General features: G+C 37.3%; 1 protein-coding gene across 8 annotated transcripts in view; it reads right to left on the reverse strand.

The window, feature by feature from the left end:
* NCK1 (NCK adaptor protein 1) overlaps positions 1-21,974 on the reverse strand; it is an 80,052-nt gene that overhangs the window by 15,453 nt on the left and 42,625 nt on the right. For 4 of the 8 annotated variants that reach the window (XM_042242935.2, XM_012107898.5, XM_060408785.1 and 1 more), the window contains one exon: positions 10,472-10,715. In XM_042242935.2, the coding sequence (XP_042098869.1) occupies positions 10,472-10,697 (226 nt within the window). In that variant the 5' untranslated portion in view covers positions 10,698-10,715. 8 annotated transcript variants of the gene reach the window in all.

Consider the following 21,974-nt stretch of genomic DNA (forward strand, 5'->3'; position numbering starts at 1 on the left):
GAATAGTCTCTTTAACAAATGATGCTGGGACAACTGGATATCCACATGCAAAAGAATGAAACTGGATTCCTACTTCATACCACATGCAAGTATCAACTCAAAATAAATAGATGATGAAAATAAAAGAGTTAAAACTTAAAACCTCTCAGAAGAAAACTTAGGGAAAAGTGTTTCTGACCTTGGATTTAGCAACAGATTCTCAGATTTGACATCAAATAATAATAATAAACTATATTTCATTTAAAAAAAAACCCATTTGTGCAAAGGACAATATCAAGAAAATGAAAAGACAGCCTACAGATTAGAAAAGAATACTTGCAAATATAATTCTGATAAGAATCTATATCCAGAACATATAATGCACTTGTAGAACCTAACAACAAAAAGAAAAACTTACCTCAAAAAAGGATAACGGACTTGAATAAGTAATTCTCCAAAGAAGGTACACAAATACCTCAAAAGCACTTGAAAAGATGCTCAGTATCATTAGTCATTACAGAAATGCCAATCAAAATAACAATGAATACCATTTCACATCTTACTAGGATGGCTATAATAAAACCAAATTAAACCAAACCAAAAAAAAGGAAAACAAGTGTTGATGAAGATATGTAGAAACTGGAACCCCTTTTACACTACTGGTCAAAATGTAACATGGTACAAATGCCAAGGGAAACAGGTGATGGTTCCTCAAATGGTAAACACAGAACTACCATAATTCCACTCCTAGGTATATACTCAAAAAAACTGAAAACAGGAATTAAAACAAATACTTGTGTACGGATGTTCACAGCTTCCTAGTCCTAGTAATCAAAAGATAGAAACAACCCAAATGTACATCAACAGATGAATAGATAAAGAAAAATGTGGTATATATCCATATAAGGCAATATTCAGTTCAGTTCAGTCGTGTCCGACTCTTTTTGACCCCATGAATTGCAGCACGCCAGGCCTCCCTGTCCATCACCAACTCCCAGAGTTCACCCAAACTCATGTCCATTGAGTTGGTGATGCCATCCAGCCATTTCATCCTCTGTCGTCCCCTTCTCCTCCTGCCCCCAATTCCTCCCAGCATCAGGGTCTTTTCAATGAGTCAACTCTTCGCATGAGATGGCCAAAGTATTGGAGTTTCAGCTTCAGCATCAGTCCTTCCAATGAACACCTAGGACTGATCTCCTTTAGGATGGTCTTGATGAAAGTGAAAGAGGAGAGTGAAAAAGTTGGCTTATAGCTCAACATTCAGAAAACGAAGATCATGGCATCTGGTCCCATCACTTCATGGGAGAAAGTGGAAACAGTGTCAAACTTTATTTTTGGGGGCTCCAAAATCACTGCAGATGGTGAGTGCGGCCATGAAATTAAAAGACACTTACTGCTTGGAAGGAAAGTTATGACCAACCCAGACAGCATATTCAAAAGCAGAGACATTACTTTGCAAACAAAGGTCCGTCTAATCAAGGCCATGGTTTTTCCAGTAGTCATGTATGGATGTGAGAGTTAAGACTATAAAGAAAGCTGAGCACCAAAGCACAAAACCGACTCACTGGAAAAGATCCTGATGCTGGGAAAGATTGAAGGCAGGAGAAGGGAATGAGGATGAGATGGATGGAGGCTGGATGGCATCGCCAAATTGATGGACATGAATTTAAACAAGCTCTAGGAGTAGGTGATGGACAGGGAAGCCTGGCGTGCTGCATCCATGGGGTTTCAAAGAGTCAGACACAACTAAGCGACTAAACTGAACTGATTGCACAAAAGCCAATAGTGGCTCTTCTGCCTAACAAATTAAAAGAAATACTGTGCCTAGAGCTTCCCTCATAGGTCAGTTGGTAAATCATCTGCCTGTAATGCAGGAGACCCGGGTTCGATTCCCGGGAAGAGCCCCTGGAGAAGGAAATGGCAACCCACTCAGGTATTCTTGCCTGGAGAATCCCATGGACAGAGGAGCCTGACAGGCTACAGTCCATGGGATCACAAGAGTCGGACACGACTTAGCGACTAAACAACAACAACTGTGCCTAGAGTCTACAGTCCTCTACAGGATGTCTTCAGACCTTCCTTTCCAGGCTTATGTTACAGACTATAGAAAACAGGAGAGGACTTGAAACATTATAGGCCTTTGGGTTCAAATCCCAGGTATGCGTCTTACTAACCATGCCATCTTGAGCAAGCTGTTTCACTTTTCGGAGCTCAGAAATGGAGTAAACAGCACTTACCACAAGTGTTACGAGAACTGAATAAAATAATGTAAAGGAATAGCACAGTACACAAGAGTAAATGTTAAATAAAAGCATCTTTCGGTAACGCCCTGCACTGAAACTACTCTAAAGTTTAATAAAAATGTGGAAATATCTAATTCATGACTTAGTTTACCTCGTTTGCTAGTTTTTCCCCAAAACCTTATTAAAAATTTTGTCTTTTAAAGAATCTACCCATTCAAGAAGTGTCATTTCAAATAACAACTTTATTATCTTCCTGCTTTGTGTTTTTCAACATCCTTCATTCTCTATCCTCACCTCCCATGATATATAAGCTCTCCATTTTTTTAAGTATTTTTGTTTTAGTATTCTGTATTTCTGAGGTACTTGTATGCTAGCATTTCCTGTGTTTATCTTTTAACCCTATCTACTAGAATATAAGCTTTCAGAGAGGATTATTTTACTATCTCACTGATCTTTTGCATTTCCTGTATAGGAAGATGATCAATGGGTTTATTAAATTGATTTAAATTGAATATTGATATAAGCAAAAGCAAAATTTAAACCTGAAAATGGAAGACTAGTTCTAAAATATTTTTTTGATTCTGAAAAAGATAATGGTCTAAGACTAATTGTACCTTGCCCAAAAAAAGAATGAAGAATTTCTAGACAGACCCAACAATTAAATACCAAGTGGGAAACAATCAAAACAACTTATTTTAATCTTAGAGGCCAGACATAGTTCACAGAAAATATAAACTTAGAATATCTGTTTTCTGTGCAACACAAAGTCCTGTTTATCATGCGGATGATACAAATGCATGCAAAATCAATGGTTTGCTTTTTCCCCTGCTTACAAATCTTTAGGAAGGGCTTGTTTATTTCTTTTGTTTCCACTGCTTAAAAACACTCCTTCTAATCTCATGTTTTATCAATGAGAGAGTAGATGCAAATGTACTTTACAAAATTATGCAAATGTAAAATGTTAGTATCTCAATTTCTCAAGTATGTTATAATCAACAACAATTAGATCATTTTAACAACACAGGGCTTCCTGGATAGCTCAGTTGGTAAACAATCCGCCTGCAATGCAGGAGACCCCAGTTCGATTCCTGGGTCAAGAAGATCTGCTAGAGAAGGGTTAGGCTACCCACTCCAGTATCCTTGGGCTTCCCTTGTGGCTCAGCTGGTAAATAATTCGCTTGCAATGCGGAGACCTGGGCTGGGAAGATTCCCCTGGAAAAGGGAAAGGCTACCCACTCCAGTATTTTGGCCTGGAGAATTCCATGGGCTGTATAGTCCACGGGGTCGCAAAGAGTCAGACACGACTGAGTGACTTTCACATCACATCACGTCACATCAACAAGCAGGCTCCCTCAGATTAATGTATAGTCTTTTTTAAATTTTTCTCAACTTCAGCTGGTTCACCAGAATCCTAATTTTAACCAGACCCTTTTGCAGCAAATCCTGCCAATCCATTATAATTCTGACTCTAACGCTATAGTCATACATGTAATGTGTGCACTAGGAAAACTCTTTAACAAGAGACCCTAAGTTTAAATTTCAATGGTGCTACTTACAGATTAATCAGAGCTTGGTCAAGTTATTTAACCTTCTTTAAACTCCACTTTCCTTGTTTGTGAAATGTGGTGCAGAGTAACTACCTATCTTAGAAAAATTGTGTAACGAATTTTTTAAAGTTTATATGGAAAGCACTCAGCACAGTACATAGCACACAGCAGGCACTCAATCGATGATGATGATTATCGATATTTTCCTACCTCCTAGTGCTTCCAGAATTTATTTTTTCAAAAATAAGCATTTTTTTTTTTTACTATACTTTTTTTTTTTTTTTTTTTACTATAGCATGAGAAAGCTGGACGTGGCCAGGGTTGGGAGGGAAATACTCAGGTTTGTGAACTCAGGACGTACCTAACTCTGAGGTAGTCATTTTTATCATTAGCTTTGTTTAAAAAAACCAAAAGCATTAGTATAGCTTTCAATCTTCCCCTCACTCACACTCTTCCCCTTCCACTCCAATCCACTAGGTCTTACTTCTTTCTTCCTACAGCACCGTTTCTTGACCAAAACAATGTACTATTAACTCCTCAAGAGTTTTTAAGAATCTAGTGAAGCAATGTGAATATTCCATCCTTATAAAATAGTTGTCCTCTCCTATAGGATAGTTAAGGCATATCTTTGTACCCATTAACTATTCATTATGTAACCTGGTTTCCAAATCCTTTGATAAACCTGATGCCAGTATTTGGAAGCACCTGAGTTTCTCAAAACCACTGTTAAAGTATAGCTCCCCAAAATGAATAGACTATGTCATGTTTTATTTGGCCAGCACACTGCAGCCCTTCACCTGAGCACCTCAAAAATTTGAATCAACACCACCATATAACATGTTGAGAGTTTTTTTAGCACATACATTATCACAGCAGCTCCTGCCAAGTCTTTTACTCATGTAAACCACTGTCAGGACAGAGTCTCAGCAATTTCTCAATCCCTTTTAAAAAGTTAATGTAGACTTTAACATTAATGTCTGTCTCTATTAATCTGTTTCTCAGTTTTTAGCTTTCAAATGTATTTCTAACTCAATGTACTAGTTACACTTTCTTCATTAGGTCTTTAAGGATGTCATTCCCCCTCCATCTAAATCACACAGTAAATAAATGTTCAACAGAATGAGTCTGACGGGGCACTTCTGTGATGGTCCAGTGGTTAAGAATCCCCCTTCTAATGCAGGAGAGGCGGGTCCAATCCCTGGTCAGTGAATGAAAATCCCATATGCTGTGTGCAGTTAAGCCCACATGCCTCAACTACTGAGCCCCGCATGCTCTGCAACGAGAAGCCTGTGTGCCACAATGAAGACCCAGCACAGCAAAAATAATAATACTGATCCTTGCTAATTTTTTAGGGAACTATAATTCTGTTATGTTCCTATTTCTTCAAAACCAGTTTCTCCCTTATGGATTTTCCCCTGATTTCTATGATACATGTAAGGCTGATCAGCTGTGTACCAGAACTATAAGACTTTCAGAGTCAGTAGGGAATTTCCAAGATCATCTGGTCTTGCCCAGCTCTCTCCTTCACAAATAAGAAACAGGAAATCAGGAAAGTTATACACCCTTGGCCACATGGCTAATAAGTGATATATGTGGGAGGAGAATGAAGGAATTCTAAATATTATAAATGATGTTCCTTCCAACAGAGATTTTTATTTAATTTTTTTTGTATTTTTATCAGTTTATCTGATTTATATGAAATCAGATAAATTACTGCTTTTTATTATTCTCTGCTTTATCTGAAACAATGCCCTTTCTGTTCTCAAGGGTTCTAGTTGCCTACCACACAAGGAGAACAAATATTGTTTCCTCTATGTTTCAAGTCCGTTCAGGGAAACAGTGGGTGAACAGCCTATTTCTATTCTAACAAGCTATAAAACTAAATTAGTAAAAATTTCGGCTTACTGTAAGCAGTGAGGAAACAAATATTTTAGTTATCAATCTCAAATCCTGACTCTAAGTCTACAAATGTATTTAAGAATAACTATCAACTTTCTAAGATTCAGTAGAATGATAATTTTATATTGATGGTATATATTAAATCGCTGTATCAGTGATACAGTATATTCTTTTTATATCACCTCTAGTTGGTTTATGGTATCACTTAAAATCAAACTTAAGAAATATTAACAATAAGTAACAACCATCACCTACCTCCCCATCAGAATCTAAGTTCTGTGACAATTAGTTTTTCTCTGGCTTGCAGTAGGTAGTTTCTCAATAAAAATGTTGATAAACGAATGAATGAATGAATAAATAAACTCTTTAAAAGGAAAACTAACTCCCAAAAATGGATCTAAAATTTTAACAACTCCCCAAAAAGTAACCAAGAGAGACATATTCCAGACGGATTCATTTGGCCACCAAAGTTACCAGAAAAAAAAAAAAAAAAAAGAGTCTTAATATTACAGCTTTTTTGCCGATGAAGTGCTTCATCCCTTTCCATTTTGCTCTTTGCCCCAAAATCTCCTGACAGGTTACTCTGTTTCCTTAGACTCCTTACACATAAGATAGTTCTACAACAATATCTCTGTGTTCATTTTTCTAGAATCACTGAGCAACTGTTCAAAGAGATCAAATCAAGTTCACTATCATAAGAGTAAAAAGAGGCTATCAGCAGATCTACAATTTAGGTTCTTTGTTAGTATCAGAATCATTTTAAAACCTCGACTCAAAGCAATCCAAGAGTTCACTACTTTCTATGTTTTCAAATTCTTTGTATGCAGCTGCTCTCACAATTCATTTCAAACTATCAAACCTCACATTAACCGAAACAGCAATTTCTAGCACTCTGACAGTGATTTAATTAAAATACCCTCTATACTGGTGCCTTCATTAAGCATTATCTTCTACATCAGTCCTCTAAAGTCTAAGTAAAAAGCAGTAACAGTATCATGTTACTTCAAATGCTGAGGATGAAGGAATTTGCTCACTTAAATCCTTTTTCTCCTCCTAATATGTTTACAATTTATTTAGTTCATTTCAAATGTCTATGCTAAGTTCAGAGAACTAACTACATCAAAGTCAAATCATTTATACTTTTTCTATTTATTTAAATATTGATATTAAAAAATTTGAAATTATTTTACCTATCAAGTCAAAGCTATTAATATCTGATGTACTGCCAATCACTTAGCTTATGCTGCACAAACATAAAGCACCAGCCTATATAAACCCACCCCGTTCTCTCCTTACAGTTTTCCTTTAAATTCACAAACTGAAAATTCTAATTTAAAAACAAGAAAGCCATAGATATAATAAACAGATTAACTTACTGAAAAAATCTTTAAGCACCTTTAGCCAATTCATTTTGAAAAAAAAAATCCCGTGTTCTCTTTCGTTAGTTTGTTAACACAGCAGGATAATTTTCAGTGAACTTCCTGGTTCTGCAACACTGAAACTCCCCACACCCCATCCACGTGACTTGGCCCACACCCAGGCAATAGAAAGTTTTCCTAAGGCTTTTCTCTTGCCAAAACATTTTTTCCCTGAACGCTAACTGAACTATAAAACAAGGATATTGTGATGGCCACAAATAGGACCTTACTATTCAGATTTATTTTGGAAGAAGTTTTAAAGCACATATTTAAAGCATATTTTTTTCAGTAGTTGAAAATATATTCATGTATTCATTCTTTTTTAATTGGAGTAGAATTACTTTACAATGTTGCGTTAGTTTCTGCTGTACAACAAAGTGAATCAGCAGTATGTATATCTATATCCCCTCCCTCTTGGGGCTCCCTTGGATCCTCCACCCCCAACCCACCCATCGAGGTCATCCTAGAGCACTAGGCTGAGCTCCCTGTGCTGCCCTGCAGGTTCCCACTAGCCATCTGTTTCACACGTGTTAGTGTATTTCTGTCAAACCTAATCTCCCAGTTCATCCCACCCTCCCCTTTCCTAACTCTTCTCTGAAGAGGTTCTGTTTGTCTGTTTGTTCTGTTTGTCTGAATCTCTATTTCCACCCTGGAACTATGTTCATCTGTACTCTTTTTCTATTTTTCATCATGTATTCATTCTTTCCTTTGTTTTATCCTTTTCTTTCTTAACCTTCAAACAATATCTCCATCAGCACAATCACTGTGAAACAAACTCATTAGTTATATGGAACATTTAAGTTACCAAAACAGGATTCAGAAGGCTGTCCACCCAAGGCAAAAGCAGGATTTACATCATTATACAGGCTAACTATAGGTCACTACCTTAAAACAGAATGTTTCCAAGTACTTTGGAATAGACAGCAATAATTGTAATATAATACAATGATAGCCTAGAACTTAAATAGATAACAGTCTCAATAATACAGTCTCGAGACAGTTAAAAAGATACAATCTTGAGACAGCTAAAACTGTCTCAATAATATCAGAAAATAGTATGGAAGGTTTCCCAGGAGTATTAATAACAAAAAACTGTACCTAATAAAGCCTTTGAAATTTATGTGAAGTTGTATGTAAAAGTGGGATTTTTTCTCCTTGCTCTATATTAGTTTTTTCACTGTCTTTTGTTAATTACTATCACATCTGCTATAGTCTCAGGATACCACTACCCTTTTTTTAAAGGACATAAAAGTTTCTCTAGGTGTGTCCTTAGTCCTTTCTGTGCCTTCATCACTATAAAGGCATATTTTGACATAAGTCACCTTAATTTTCTTGAACACCTTTAATCAATATACTTTAAATATCTAATTATTTACAAAATCTTAAGTATTTCTGGTTCTAACTTTGTTCTCTTCAACCATTCAAGGACAATCTCTTTCCAACTGTCTTCCACTTAAAAACTAATATTAAATAATTAAATAATATTAACTAATAACAATACCTCAAAAATCTCAAAAAAAAAAAAGGTAAGCCTAGTTAAAGCATTTAAATGTATGGTTAATAACTTCATTTGTTAAATTACCTTTAGAGTAGAATAACAATAATGCTGAGTAAGAAATAAAAATTAATATAAAGCAGTCAATAATACTCCATGTTCAATCATGTCACATTCTCAAAAGTCACTTTATTCTCATACTATCTTGTTCAAGGAGAAATTACACTTCTTCTACATATACACCAAGAACTATTAAGTAACAGCATGCTTGCCTAAATACCTGAGGGAAACTATGTCCCTCCCAATTCCTTCCTGTCAGCGAAGGAGAATTTTTTAAAGAGAGAGAGAGACAGACTGGTTCTCATCAGAGCACATTTCCTTCCTATCACAGCTTGGCCAAGCCCAACATGAAGTAGATTCTCCTCTTTATGGCCCTAAGGGAAGGTCAGTAGAAACAAAATTTACAGTTACAGGAAGAAAGAAGAGAAACAAAATAAGAAAGATAAGCTTTGTAGATGCTAATATATGGTAACGATCCACAACTTAAAACTCTTTTATCAAATATAAGAACAAAAAGAGTTTGTTTTTAAAAGCAAATATCAAAATGCAAGCCATTATCAGCTTCCTTATTTAACTTATATGCAGAGTACATCAGAGAAACACTGGGCTGGGAGAAGCACAAGCTGGAATCAAGATTGCCAGGAGAAATATCAATAACCTCAGACATGCAGATGACATCACCCTTATGGCAGAAAGTGAAGAGGAACTAAACAGCCTCTTGATGAAAGTGAAAGAGGAGAGTGAAAAGGTTGGCTTAAAGCTCAACATTCAGAAAACGAAGATCATGACATCTGGTCCCATCACTTCATGGGAAATAGATGGGGAAACAGTGTCAGACTTTATTTTTGGGGGCTCCAAAATCACTGCAGATGGTGATTGCAGCCATGAAATTAAAAGACACTTACTCCTTGGAAGGAAAGTTATGACCAACCTAGATAGTATATTAAAAAGCAGAGACATTACTTTGCCGACTAAGGTCCGTCTAGTCAAGGCTATGGTTTTTCCCATGGTCATGTATGGATGTGAGAGTTGGGCTGTGAAGAAGGCTGAGCGCCGAAGAATTGATGCTTTTGAAGTGTGGTGTTGGAGAAGACTCTTGAGAGTCCCTTGGCCTGCAAGGAGATCCAACCAGTCTATTGTGAAGGAGATCAGCCCTGGGATTTCTTTGGAAGGAATGATGCTAAAGCTGAAACTCCAGTACTCTGGCCACCTTATGCGAAGAGTTGACTCATTGGAAAAGACTCTGATGCTGGGAGAGATTGGGGGCAGGAGGAGAAGGGGACGACAGAGGATGAGATGGCTGAATGGCATCACCAACTTGATGGACATGGGTCTGAATGAACTCCAGGAGTTGGTGATGGACAGGGAGGTCTGGAGTGCTGCGATTCATGGGGTCGCAAATGGACACGACTGAGCAACTGAACTGAACTGAAGCCATTAGATGTAAAATCCATCAATGTATCCTGTAAAATAAGTGACCTTAATGACAAGGAGGATATTCTGCATCTCATTCATTTATCCTCATCTTAATTATATGGAGAATCTGTCTAAACTCCAATAGGTACCTACGGCTCAAGAAGCCCCTGATAGAAAATCAGAGTGAGTTCCACTAGCTAGAGTTACAGAAAATGACCTTCACTGGTCTTTTTGAACACACCTGACTTGAATACCCTTGCTATGAGCCAAACTTACCTTGCCTAGCTGAAATCTCAGCTTGGGATATTCTAGTCAGTTCTGCCCACTGATGCCAAAATTCTACAAAGAACCAATTTCTAGCATTCACTAGAAAGAAAGTATTGCTGTTCTTGTTTTAAAACAAAAATAGCTTACCTAAGGTATCTTTTAGGTTTTTTACAATAGATGCTTTCCGGGCACTGTTTTTCCTTTCCACATAGTTAGAAGGCACAAAACCTGTTTTATTCATGGAATTTCGAACTCGCCACCAGGACTTAGAGTCATCCAGAAGCCACAGTCTCTCGTTCTTCTTGATGTCCAGCTCTTGCTCTTGCTGGGCCACATAATCAAACTTGGCTACTACCACCACTTCCTCTGCCATTGTTCAGCACCTTCTGCACTGCAACCACACAGAAAATATTTTATGTAAGGTTGAGAAGTTGTCCACATGCTTGTCAAGAGAAACACACCTAAGAACCTAAAGTAGTGAATGGTTAAAAAATAAAAACAGGGAAAAAAATTAAATACCAAGCAAATACTAATCAATACAGAACTGGTATAGATATATTAATAACACACAAAAGGACTTTAAGGCAAAGCTATCACTAGTGATAAAGAAAGTCACTATATCCCGATAAAAGGCTGTATTCAATATATGTATGTAACAGCTAAGCTTATGTATACCTATTAATATAGGTCCAAAATAGATTGACAAAACAAGAAAAAAACTGACAAATCCATTGTCATAAAGGTTTAACTTTTAACATATTTATCTCGGTAGTAAATTAAGACGACAAAAAATCAGAAAGGTTAAAGAAGAACTGACATTGCAACTATTAAGTCTGATGCAATAAACATATGCAAATATAACTTCACAGAAGAACACAAACAAGAGTATGTACAAAATCCAATCAAATGCCATAAAAATCTCTACACATTTTTTGTGTACTTGGTATCTTAAATCATATTCTCTGATAATCGTAACAAAGATAACTTTTGAAAAATCTTATAGGTTTAGAAACTTCTAAAAACTGATGTGGAGAAGGAAATGGCAACCCACTCCAGTATTATTGCCTGGAGAATCCCACGGACAGAGGAACCTGGTGGGCTATGGTCCATGGGGTCACCAAGTCAGACACTACTGAGCAAAACAATAACAAACACTGATGAGTCAGAGAAGAAATCTTAACAGAATTTTGAAAATACTTATAAGTAAAATTAAAGACTATACGAATAACTTTGTGTGATGCAGCAAAAGAGGTATATAAAAAAGAGATCTGTAGTTATACATAGTTACATCAGAAAAATAAGAAAAGTTAAAAATAAATTAATGAACAGATCATCTGTTTTCAGTTAGAAAAGAACATAAAGAAAAGCAGATAAAAGGAAATAATACAAATAAAAGCAGAATTTAATGAAACAGCAAAGACATAGGAGAAAGGCTCAAGACAAAGTTAGATGTCATGACTAAAAAATGGATATAGTTCTGACAAGACTAAAAAATGAAAAAAGGAATAGAGAGCCCAGAAATAAACCCACATCTCTATGGTCAATTAATCTTCAACAAAGGAGGGAAGAATATACAATGGAGAAAAGACAGTCTCATCAGCAAGTGGTGTCAGGAAAGCTGGACAGCTACCTGTAAATCAATGAAGTTAGAACACACTCTCATAATACCATACATAAAAATAAACTCAAAATAGCTTAAAGACTTAAATATAAGATATGGCACCATAAAACTCTTAGAATATAAGCAAGATATTCTCTGACAAATCAAACCAATATTTTCTTAGGTCAGTCTCCCAAGGCAATGGAAATAAAAGTAAATAGGACCTAATCAAACTTACAAGCTTTTACACAGCAAAGGATACCACGAGCACAACAAAAAGATACCCTATGGACTGGGAGAAAACATCTGCAAGCAATGCAACTGACAGGGGCTTAATTTCCAAAATATACAAACAGCTCATACAACTCGGTAAAAAAAAAAAAAAAAATCAAAAGAAGACTTACATGCATTTCTCCAAAGAAGACATATAGATGGCCAACATGCACATGAAAAGATGCTCAACATCGCTAAACATCACTAACTATTAGAAAATGCAAATCAAAACCATAATGAAGCACTATCGCACCTTAGTCAGAATGGCAATCATTGAAAGGTCTACAAATAATAAATGCCAGAGAAGGTGTGGAGAAAAATCCTATACTGTTGGTGGGAATGTAAATTGGTGCAGCCACCATGAAAAACAAGATAGTTTCCTCAAAAATAAAATAAAATAAAAAACAGAAAAAACTAAAAATAGAGCTGTTATATGAGGCTGCAATCCCACTCCTAAGCATATATCCAGACAAAACTATAAATAAAAAAGATACACATACCTTAAAGTTCACTGCAGCATTACTTACAATAGCCAAGACATGGAAATAGCCTAAATGTCCATGGAAACAGGAATGGATAAAGAAGATGTGGTATATATACACAGTGGAATACTACTCAGCCATAAAAAGTAAAATAATGTCATGTACAGCAACATAGACCTATAGACTATTATACTAAGTGAAGTAAATCAGAAAGAGAAAGACAAATACCATATGACATCACCTATTAAATATGACACACAATGGATGGGAAGTCCATTTGCCAGCACAAGGAACAAGGGTTTGAACCCTGGACTGAGAAACAAGATCCAACACGTTGCGGGGCAACTGAGCCCGTGTGCCAGAACTACTGAAGCCCGCGTACCCATGCCGCGACAAGAGAAACCACAGCACTGAGAAACCCGCACACCACAACTAGAGAACAGCCCCCCTCACTGCAACTAGAGAAAGCCCATGTGCTACAACAGAGAGCCTCACGCACTGCAGTGAAGATCCAGCACAGCCAAAATAGAATTATTTAAAAATAAAATGACATAAATGAAACTGTCTATAAAACAGACTGACATACACAGAGGAAAAACCGTCGAGGCTGTCGAGGGCAGGGGCACATGCGTGCGGGAGTTTGGGATTAGCAAACTACTATGTATTGAATAGATAAACAAGGACCTACTGTGTAACACAGTGATCTATATTCAATATCCTGTGATAAACCATAATGGAAAAGAATATGAAAAAGAATATATATAAAAATGAACCACTTGGCTGTAAACAGAAACTAACACAACCTTGTAAATCAACTATACTTCAACAAATTTCTTTAAAAACAAAAAAAAAAGTACACCCAAATATAAATAAAAAAGGAATCCTAATTATAGATGCTAGACATTCAAAAGCTACAGGAATATTAAAATCTTTATCAATATATGAGAAAAAGTGTACAAATTTATAGAAAAATTAAAGTAACAAAATAGTAAAACTGAATTAGTCATTAAGAAATCTTCCCATAAATGAAAACACCAGGGTCAGATAGTTTCACAGGCAAATTCTATTAAAATTCACAGAACAGCAAAAAAAGGAACAAATAATTTCAACTTACACAAACTCTTTTAGAATAAAGAGAGGAAATGTTGCAATTTAAGTCACTCCTGCACCTAGATTAGCTCTCTACTTTCTTCAGAGAGATACATAAATAGCTACCCCTGGTTTAGCAAGCAAATAAATTCAGCTTCTGTTTATTGAATAGCATTCTGTTTTCTCAACAAAGGAGTTAAGTTCTTCAGCATATTCAGAGAAATGCATTTTAATTTAGAATTCAACAACCCCTAGCATTCAACTGTATCAACAACCCCTAGCATTCAACTGTATCTACAAGGAAGATACCTTTGGGGGGGGGGTTATTGCAAAGGACTCAAAACCTACCAGTCTTCTAAAATAATGACTCAAGTATGGTCAGTTCAGTCGCTCAGTCGTGTCCGATTCTGAGACCCCATGGACTGCAGTATGCTAGGCCTCCCTGCCCAACGCCAACTCTCGGAGTTTACTCAAACTCACGTCCACTGAGTTGGTGATGCCATCCAATCATCTCATCCTCTGTCATCCTCTCCTCCTCCTGCCTTCAATCTTTCCCAGCATCAGGGTCTTTTCAAATGAAGTCAGTTCTTCTCATCAGGTGGCCAAAGTATTGGAGTTTCAGCTTCAGCATCAGTCCTTCTAGTGAATATTCAGGACTGATTTCCTTCAGGATGGACTGGTTGGATCTCTTTGCAGCTCAAGGGACTCTCAAGAGTCCTCTCCAACACTCTTCAGCACTCGACTTACTTTATAGTCCAACTCTCACATCCATACATGACCACAGGAAAAACCACAGCTTTGACTAGATGGACCTTTGCTGACAAAGTGATGTCTCTGCTTTTCAATATGCTGTCTAGGTGGTCATAGCTTTTCTTCCAAGGAGTAAGCGTCTTTTAATTTCATGGCTGCAGTCACTATCTCCAGTGATTTTGGAGCCCCCCAAAATAAAGTTGCTCGCTGTTTCCCCATCTATTTACCAGGTAAGTGATGGGACCAGATGCCATGATCTTAATTTTCTGAATGTTGAGCTTTAAGCTAACTTGTTCACTCTCCTCTTTCACTTTCATCAAGAGGCTCTTTAGTTTTTCTCCACTTTCTGCTCTAAGGGTGGTATCATCTGCATATCTGAGGTTACTGATAACTTCTCTCAGCAATCTTGATTCTAGCTTGCGCTTCATCCAGCCCAGCGTTTCTCATGATGTACTCTGCATATAAGTTAAATAAATAAGCACAGTGACAATAAACAGCCTTGACATACTCCTTTCCCGATTTGGAACCATGTATCATGTTGCTCCATGTCCAGTTCTAACTGTTGCTTCCTGGCCTGCATACAGATTTCCCAAGAGGCAGGTCAGGTGGTCTGGTATTCCCGTCTCTTTCAGAATTTTCCAGAGTTTATTGTGATCCACACAGTCAAAGGCTTTGGCATAGACAATAAAGCAGAAATAGATGTTTTCTGGAACTCTCCTGCTTTTTCGATGATCCATTGGATGTTGGCAATTTGATCTCTGGTTCCTCTGCCTTTTCTAAATCCAGCTTGAACATCTGGAAGTTCACGGTTCACATGTACTGTTGAAGCCTGGCTTGGAGAATTTTGAGCATTACTTTGCTAGCATGTGAGATGAGTGCAATTGTGAGGCAGTTTGAACATTCTTTGGCATTGCCTTTCTTTGGAACTGGAATGAAAACTGACGTTTTTCAGTACTGCGGCCACTGCTGAGTTTTCCAAATTTGCGGGCATATTGAGTACAGCACTCTCACAGCATCATCTTTTAGAATTTGAAATAGTTCAAGTGAATTCTATCACCTCCACTAGCTTTGTTTGTAGTGACGCTTCCTAGGGCCCACTTGACTTCGCATTCCAGGATGTCTGGCTCTAGGTGAGTGATCACACCATCAAATTCCAAAACAATATGACTGATATTTTGAAAAAAATTCTACTACACTGAGAGTTCAAGGGGGATACACATCAAACCGTACAGTGGTAGCCTCTCTGAGTGGTAAGCCTTTCATTTCCCTCTCTACACTCCATATATATGTGTGGTTTGACTATTTTTCATTCATATTACTTGATTTTTTAAATGTACTATAAAAAGAGAGAAAACTAACTGAAAGCTTGCTAATCAGAACAGGCATCCAAAACACAAAATATGGATGAGGAACACGGGACAAGTAAGATAAAAAACGAAATATGAGAGTAGTTAAGTTTATATAAAATGCAATCTACTTTCCAGCAGAATTACATTCAAAATTTAAACAATTACATTCTAAAACAAAAACAAAACCCACTATAATTTAGCTTCCCTCTGATGACCAACTCTCAGTTAAAGACCAGATAAAAGAGCTAACTTTAGAGTTCTGATAGTGGGGAAAACTCTACATCTTTGAAAACAAGCCACAAAGTGAAATGACATGACACTATGGGAGGGACAGCAACTGAGGCAACCTGAGAAAACAAAAGTAAATGTTTCCCATCTCATGCTTGCCCTGGAACAGATGCTCAGGGGAGAGTTACAAGTAGTAACATTTGCACTATTTTAACAGCCATTTCTCTTGCTCTCTTTTATCCAAGCTTAGTTTAAATGACCTAAATTAAAAATGAAGTGACTCCACTGCACTTTCTTTGATTCAACCCAGAGGCCTGGTTGTAAAGACTGTCAATTAATATCCCAGTTTCCTACAAAAGCTTCAGCTCCATATTTCCAATTACACCAACAATATTTGCACTGGGATGTTCTCTGCCCCCACTCTTGCTTTCAGGAATGAGATTCCTATCCTTTTGTCTCTGTCCTTGAACCTAGCACCTAAACCGAAGAGCCTCACCAAACAGTGTCCAATTTCTCCCTGACACTGAGTGTTGGATTTCCATTATAAAGCTGTCCACTAATCCACACTGACTGCCTGCCCTGCTCTCAACATATAATCATGGACCTCGCACTTGACATCATTCTCACCTTATAGTACCCACATCCTGCTTGTCTTTTTTTCCTGGGCTTATTTCCTCATCTTAGTTTGTTTTTCAAATTCACTTCCAATCTCATTCCCAAACTGGATCTCCACACACTCACTAATCTGGTTACCACAAGGACAGAACCAAGTTGGAATTAAAGAACTCAATCATTTCAATATGTCACTAAAGACAATATGAAATTTACTGTTCTAGGAATCTTCATAAATTATACCCTTCATTCTAACTGGAAAGGGATCAACAAACTGAGTTAGAGAACACCTACTGGCTTAAAATGAAAGGTTTCTAAACCCTCAAAAAGGCTAAGAGTTGTTAAAAATATACACCAAGGAACATTTACTGAAGGTCTATGATTCAGGCATATCCTAGCATTTCCCTCACAACAATCATTTAAAGTATTATCCTCACTTCATAATACAGATATTAAGAAATTAAATGACTTTTCAACCTGTGAAAATAAGCAGTGGGAGTCAAATGGGAGTCAAATACATGTTCTTTTCACTCCCCACCCCCGCCGAGTCCATGTACTTTTGATTACTGCTGACTCTTAAGGAACAGAAAAGGAATATACAAGTTATAAATACATGGAAACCAATTACCTACTAAATCAACAATTCTCAAACTATTTGGTTTCAAAACCCCTTCATGTACTTAAAATGTTAAGACTCAAAGAGCTTTTTTATGTTGGTTCTATCAATATTTACCATGAAAATTAAAGGTAAGAAAATATTAGGGCATTTATAATCCAATTAAATATAATCACATTTAGGCCAATATGTTTTAACATATTTTAAATGAAAATTATATTTTCTAAAACAAAACATTAATGAAAAGAGTAGAATTATTTTACATTTTTTTGCATATCTTTTAAAAATGTCTATTTAATAGAATGTGGATTTTCATATCTGTTTCTGCATTTACTGTATTACAACGTTGTTTTGGGCTTTCCTCATAGCTCAGTGAGTAAAAAATCTGCCTGCAATGCGGGAGACCTGGGTTCGATTCCTGGGTTGGGAAGATCCCTTGGAGAAGGAAATGGCAATCCACTCCAGTATTCTTGCCTGGAAAATCCCATGGACAGAGGAGCCTGGCGGGCTACAGTCCATGGGGTTGCAAGAGTCGGACACTATTTAGCAACTAAACCACCATCAATATTGTTTTGGCTGAAAAGAAAACCTGGTTTCACGTAAATGCATAGCTGGAAAAAGGGAAAGAGTACTTTAAAAGTGTTTTCAGATAACTGTGGATTCTTTTTTGGTACTATACCAAAACATGACAGCAGTAGAGTTTCTTAAAGACTAGTTTCCAATGTGGAATCTAAAACTTTATCAGTGAACTTTTCCATATTGTTTTAAATATTAAAAATCATTGGCCCAAGTATTTTTAATTTCAGGAATGATGAGTGTAAATAAGCCTGCTGCAAACCCTCTCTCCAACTGATCACAACTAAAATATCCATGAAAAAAATGCAAAGAATCAGCTACCTAAGGACTCTGGGAAGTATACAACAGGTGGCTTGAAGAGGAAAATCAACTTGTAAAAAAGATCAATACATAAATTTCTCTTTAAATACATAAATTTCTCTTTAAATACGTAAATTTCCTTTGAAATTTGACTGAACAATAAATTTTCTTTTGGTCACCCCACCACACACACTTTATTTCTTAGCTTTGACACAGAATTAAGTGGAACAGGAAATTGTGTAGCAGGTACAATAAGGAAAAACTTCATATGGAAAAGACGCTCACCTAGCCAAAGCACTGGGGGAAAAGGCTCTTGAAAGCCAGAGTGGGTAAGTTCAGTCCCTGAGGCTGTTTTCTTTTCCTCCTCTCCCAGCCCTGTCCCAAGGCCAGCAATAGTGCATCTGCATTACTGCCACAATGGTGGAGAGAGCATATATATTAAGACCGCGAGAGGGGACTTCCCTGGCAGCCCAGAGGTTAAGACTGCGCTCCCAATGCAGGGAACATGGGTTTGAGTCCTGGTCATGGAACTAGCTTCCCACATGCTGTGTGGCACAACCAAAAAAGAAATAATTTTTCTTAAAAAAGAACCCATAGGGACAGGACACCTATGCTTTCTCGAACCACTTCACCCTGAAGGCAGGCACAGTTGTGCCCAAAACTGAGCAACAACACAGGAGACTGAAACTGTACGTGTTGCTGTTCAGTCGCTACGTCGTGTCCTACTCTTTGAGACTCCATGGACTGCAGCACACCAGGCTTCCCTGTCCCCTGCTCTATCTCCCTGAGTTTGTGCAAACTCATGTCCACTGAGTCGGTGATGCCAACCAACCATCTAATCCTCTGTCATTCCTGTCTCCTCTTGCCTTCAATCTTTCACAGCATCAGGGTGTTTTCCAAAGAGTCAGCTCTTTACATCTGATGGCCAAAGTGTTAGAGCTTCAGCATTACTCCTTCCAATGAATATTCAGGGATGATTTCCTTGAGGATTGAATGGTTTGATCTCCTTGCTGTTCAAAGGACTCTCAAGAGTCTTCTCCAGCATCACAATTCGAAAGCATCAATTCTTAAGTGCTCAGACGTCTAATAAGAGAATCCAACTTTTCTGGCTACAGGAACTGGAGAATATGGGGAAAACACCCATGAAAGAAGAGGAGAAGAATGTAATCTATGACAAAGACTTCCTCTTGACCAAATTCTAGTCAGGTTCTTCTGAACCCTCTTCTTGACTAGGCCTCAAACTTGATCTATAAAAACTGCAGACTCTCAGCATAAATGCTTTGTCATAAATGACTTCTCACACTAACAGACTTGAACAAACACCAGGACAGTTTCCAACAACTTATGGTTCCATCCCTAAGATGACTCCTCCAGCCCCCTTAATTTCCTGCCTGAGAAAGTTCAGTGTTGCCAGAAGAATTTACTGTTTGTTCTAGCTAAAACTGGGTGATAGGCCCCTGAAATCCCTCTTCGGGCAGTTACTTTAGAAAGCTTGCCATTATAAATACCTCCTCTGCCGCCTTGAGATAATAATTGTCTACGACCTAAAACTGCCTTTTCAAGAACCGTAGAGCAATCTGTTTAAAATACATTCAAGAAGATAATTCTCATTCTTGTTTCCAGACCCTGTAGGAAGATAGGGACTTAACTTTGGTGGGTGCCTTGCTCTAACTTGGGCTTCCCTGGTGGCCCACTTCAGTATTCTAGCCTGGAGAATTCCATGGACAGAGGAGGCTGATGGGCTACAGTCCAAAGGGTCACAAAGAGTCGAACACAACTGAGAGACTCACTTAGCTCTAAAACCTGCACCACTGCCTCTGTTATAAAAGAAGTTTATTTCTCCTCTGGCTAAGTAACAATTACAAATCCAGGTTCCCCTCGGCATATGGACCAACCCCACTTCAACACCACTGGATGCCTTTCCCTTAGCACACTCCAGTTTCTAAAAAGCCTCCTGCCTTTTGTTTTGACAAAGTTGAATTCTCTCTTCCCTATTGTAATATTTACTGAATAAAAGCTATCCTTAACACTTCAACTAGTATTGAGCTTGTGAATCTTTAATATCTATAATTCTAGTTACGAACAAACGTAAGTACTAAACCTCCACCAAGCTGAACGTTCATGGAATTTCCAAAGAAGTGTTACAAAAGCACTGAGAACTGAAATACAAAATAAATGCCGCCCAAGCCCAATCCATCTGTGACCGGTGCATACAGCAAACAGACGCAATCAGTACAGAAAAGGTTTAGAAACTAAAACTGATATTAGAACTACCGTCCATAAAAAAACAAGTAAAAACTGCTCTGAACCTAATCAGATTGACGCCTGCTTAAACAACAGCAAATTCTCCAAAGAATTTTAACAGGATCCAAATTCTCACAACATAATACTCAAAATGTCCAGTATATAACCCCAAATTACCCAACATACCAAGAAGCAGGAAAATTTGGCGGAAAATTGGAAGAAAAGGACAACCAACAGATGCCAACCAATAAATAATCCAGAGGTTGGACTTATCAAAAATCTTAAGGTAGCCAATATAATCATGTTCCATTAGTAAAGGTAAACACTCAAATGGAAAATAAATCTGAGAAGCTGCTATTAAATAGAATCAAATGTAAATTTTAGAATTAAAAAATCACAATATTTGAAATAAAAACCTGACTTGATAGAATGCAGAATCAAGATGGCAGATGTATTCATTTTCTATGACTGCTGTAACAAACTGGGTGGTTTAAAAAAAAAAAAAACAAATGTATTCTGTCACAGATCTGAAGGTCTCAATCAAGGATACAATCAAGAAGTCTGAAATCAAGGTGCTGACAGAGCTGTACTAGCTGTGAAGACTCTAGGGAACAACCTGTACTTTGCCTCTTTCAGCTTTTGGTGGCTATGAACATTCCTTGTGACTGCATCACTCTGCCCCTGCAGTTATAATGCCTCCTCCTGTTCTGTCTAGCAGATCTCCCTCTGCCTCACTCTTATAAGCATACTTGTCATGGAATTTACAGCTTACCAGATAATCCAGGAATTTATCCTCCTCTCAAAATTCTCAAATTAATTAATCACACCAGTTTATCATATAAGGTAATATTCACAAATTCCAGAGTTTAGGAAATGAACATATCTTTTTAAAGGGTTCCATTCAGCAAAATACCACAAAGGGAAAACTATGTAAACCTGAAGACAGATCAAATAAAAATTATCCAACCTGAAGAACGGAGAGGGGAAAATATTTTTGAAAAAGAAAAAAACAGGGCTTCAGGGACCAATGGGACAATACCAAAAAAGCTATTCATGTCTTTGAAAACCCTAAAGAAAAGCTATTGGTGCAAAAAAAAAAAAAATACTTGGAAGAAACAGTAGTTGAAACTTTCCAAAAGTTAGCAAAAATCAAGAACTTATAGATTCAAGAAAATAAGCAAACCCAAACAGGATAAATTCAAATCATGTCCAAGCCCATCATAATCTAACTGCTAAAAACAATAAATTTTAAAAAAAAATCAACTGTGGGATATTTTACATCCTTGGGGATATGTTACAATGTCCAGAGTCATTTTTTATTATCACTGTGTGGGTCGGGGTGCTAATGGGTATAGGCTAGAGATACTGCTAAACATCCTATGATGAACAGGATAGGACTCCACAACAAGAAAATATCCCGTCCAAAGTACTAAAGTTGAAAAATCCTGATATAAGGAGCAATTTGAATGAAATGACTTTTCATCAGAAACCATGAACCATATCTAAAAACACTAGAAGAAAACAACTGAAA

The sequence above is a fragment of the Ovis aries genome, chromosome 1, assembly GCF_016772045.2.
Source record: "Ovis aries strain OAR_USU_Benz2616 breed Rambouillet chromosome 1, ARS-UI_Ramb_v3.0, whole genome shotgun sequence".
In the NCBI taxonomy this organism is placed as follows: Eukaryota; Metazoa; Chordata; class Mammalia; order Artiodactyla; family Bovidae; genus Ovis; species Ovis aries.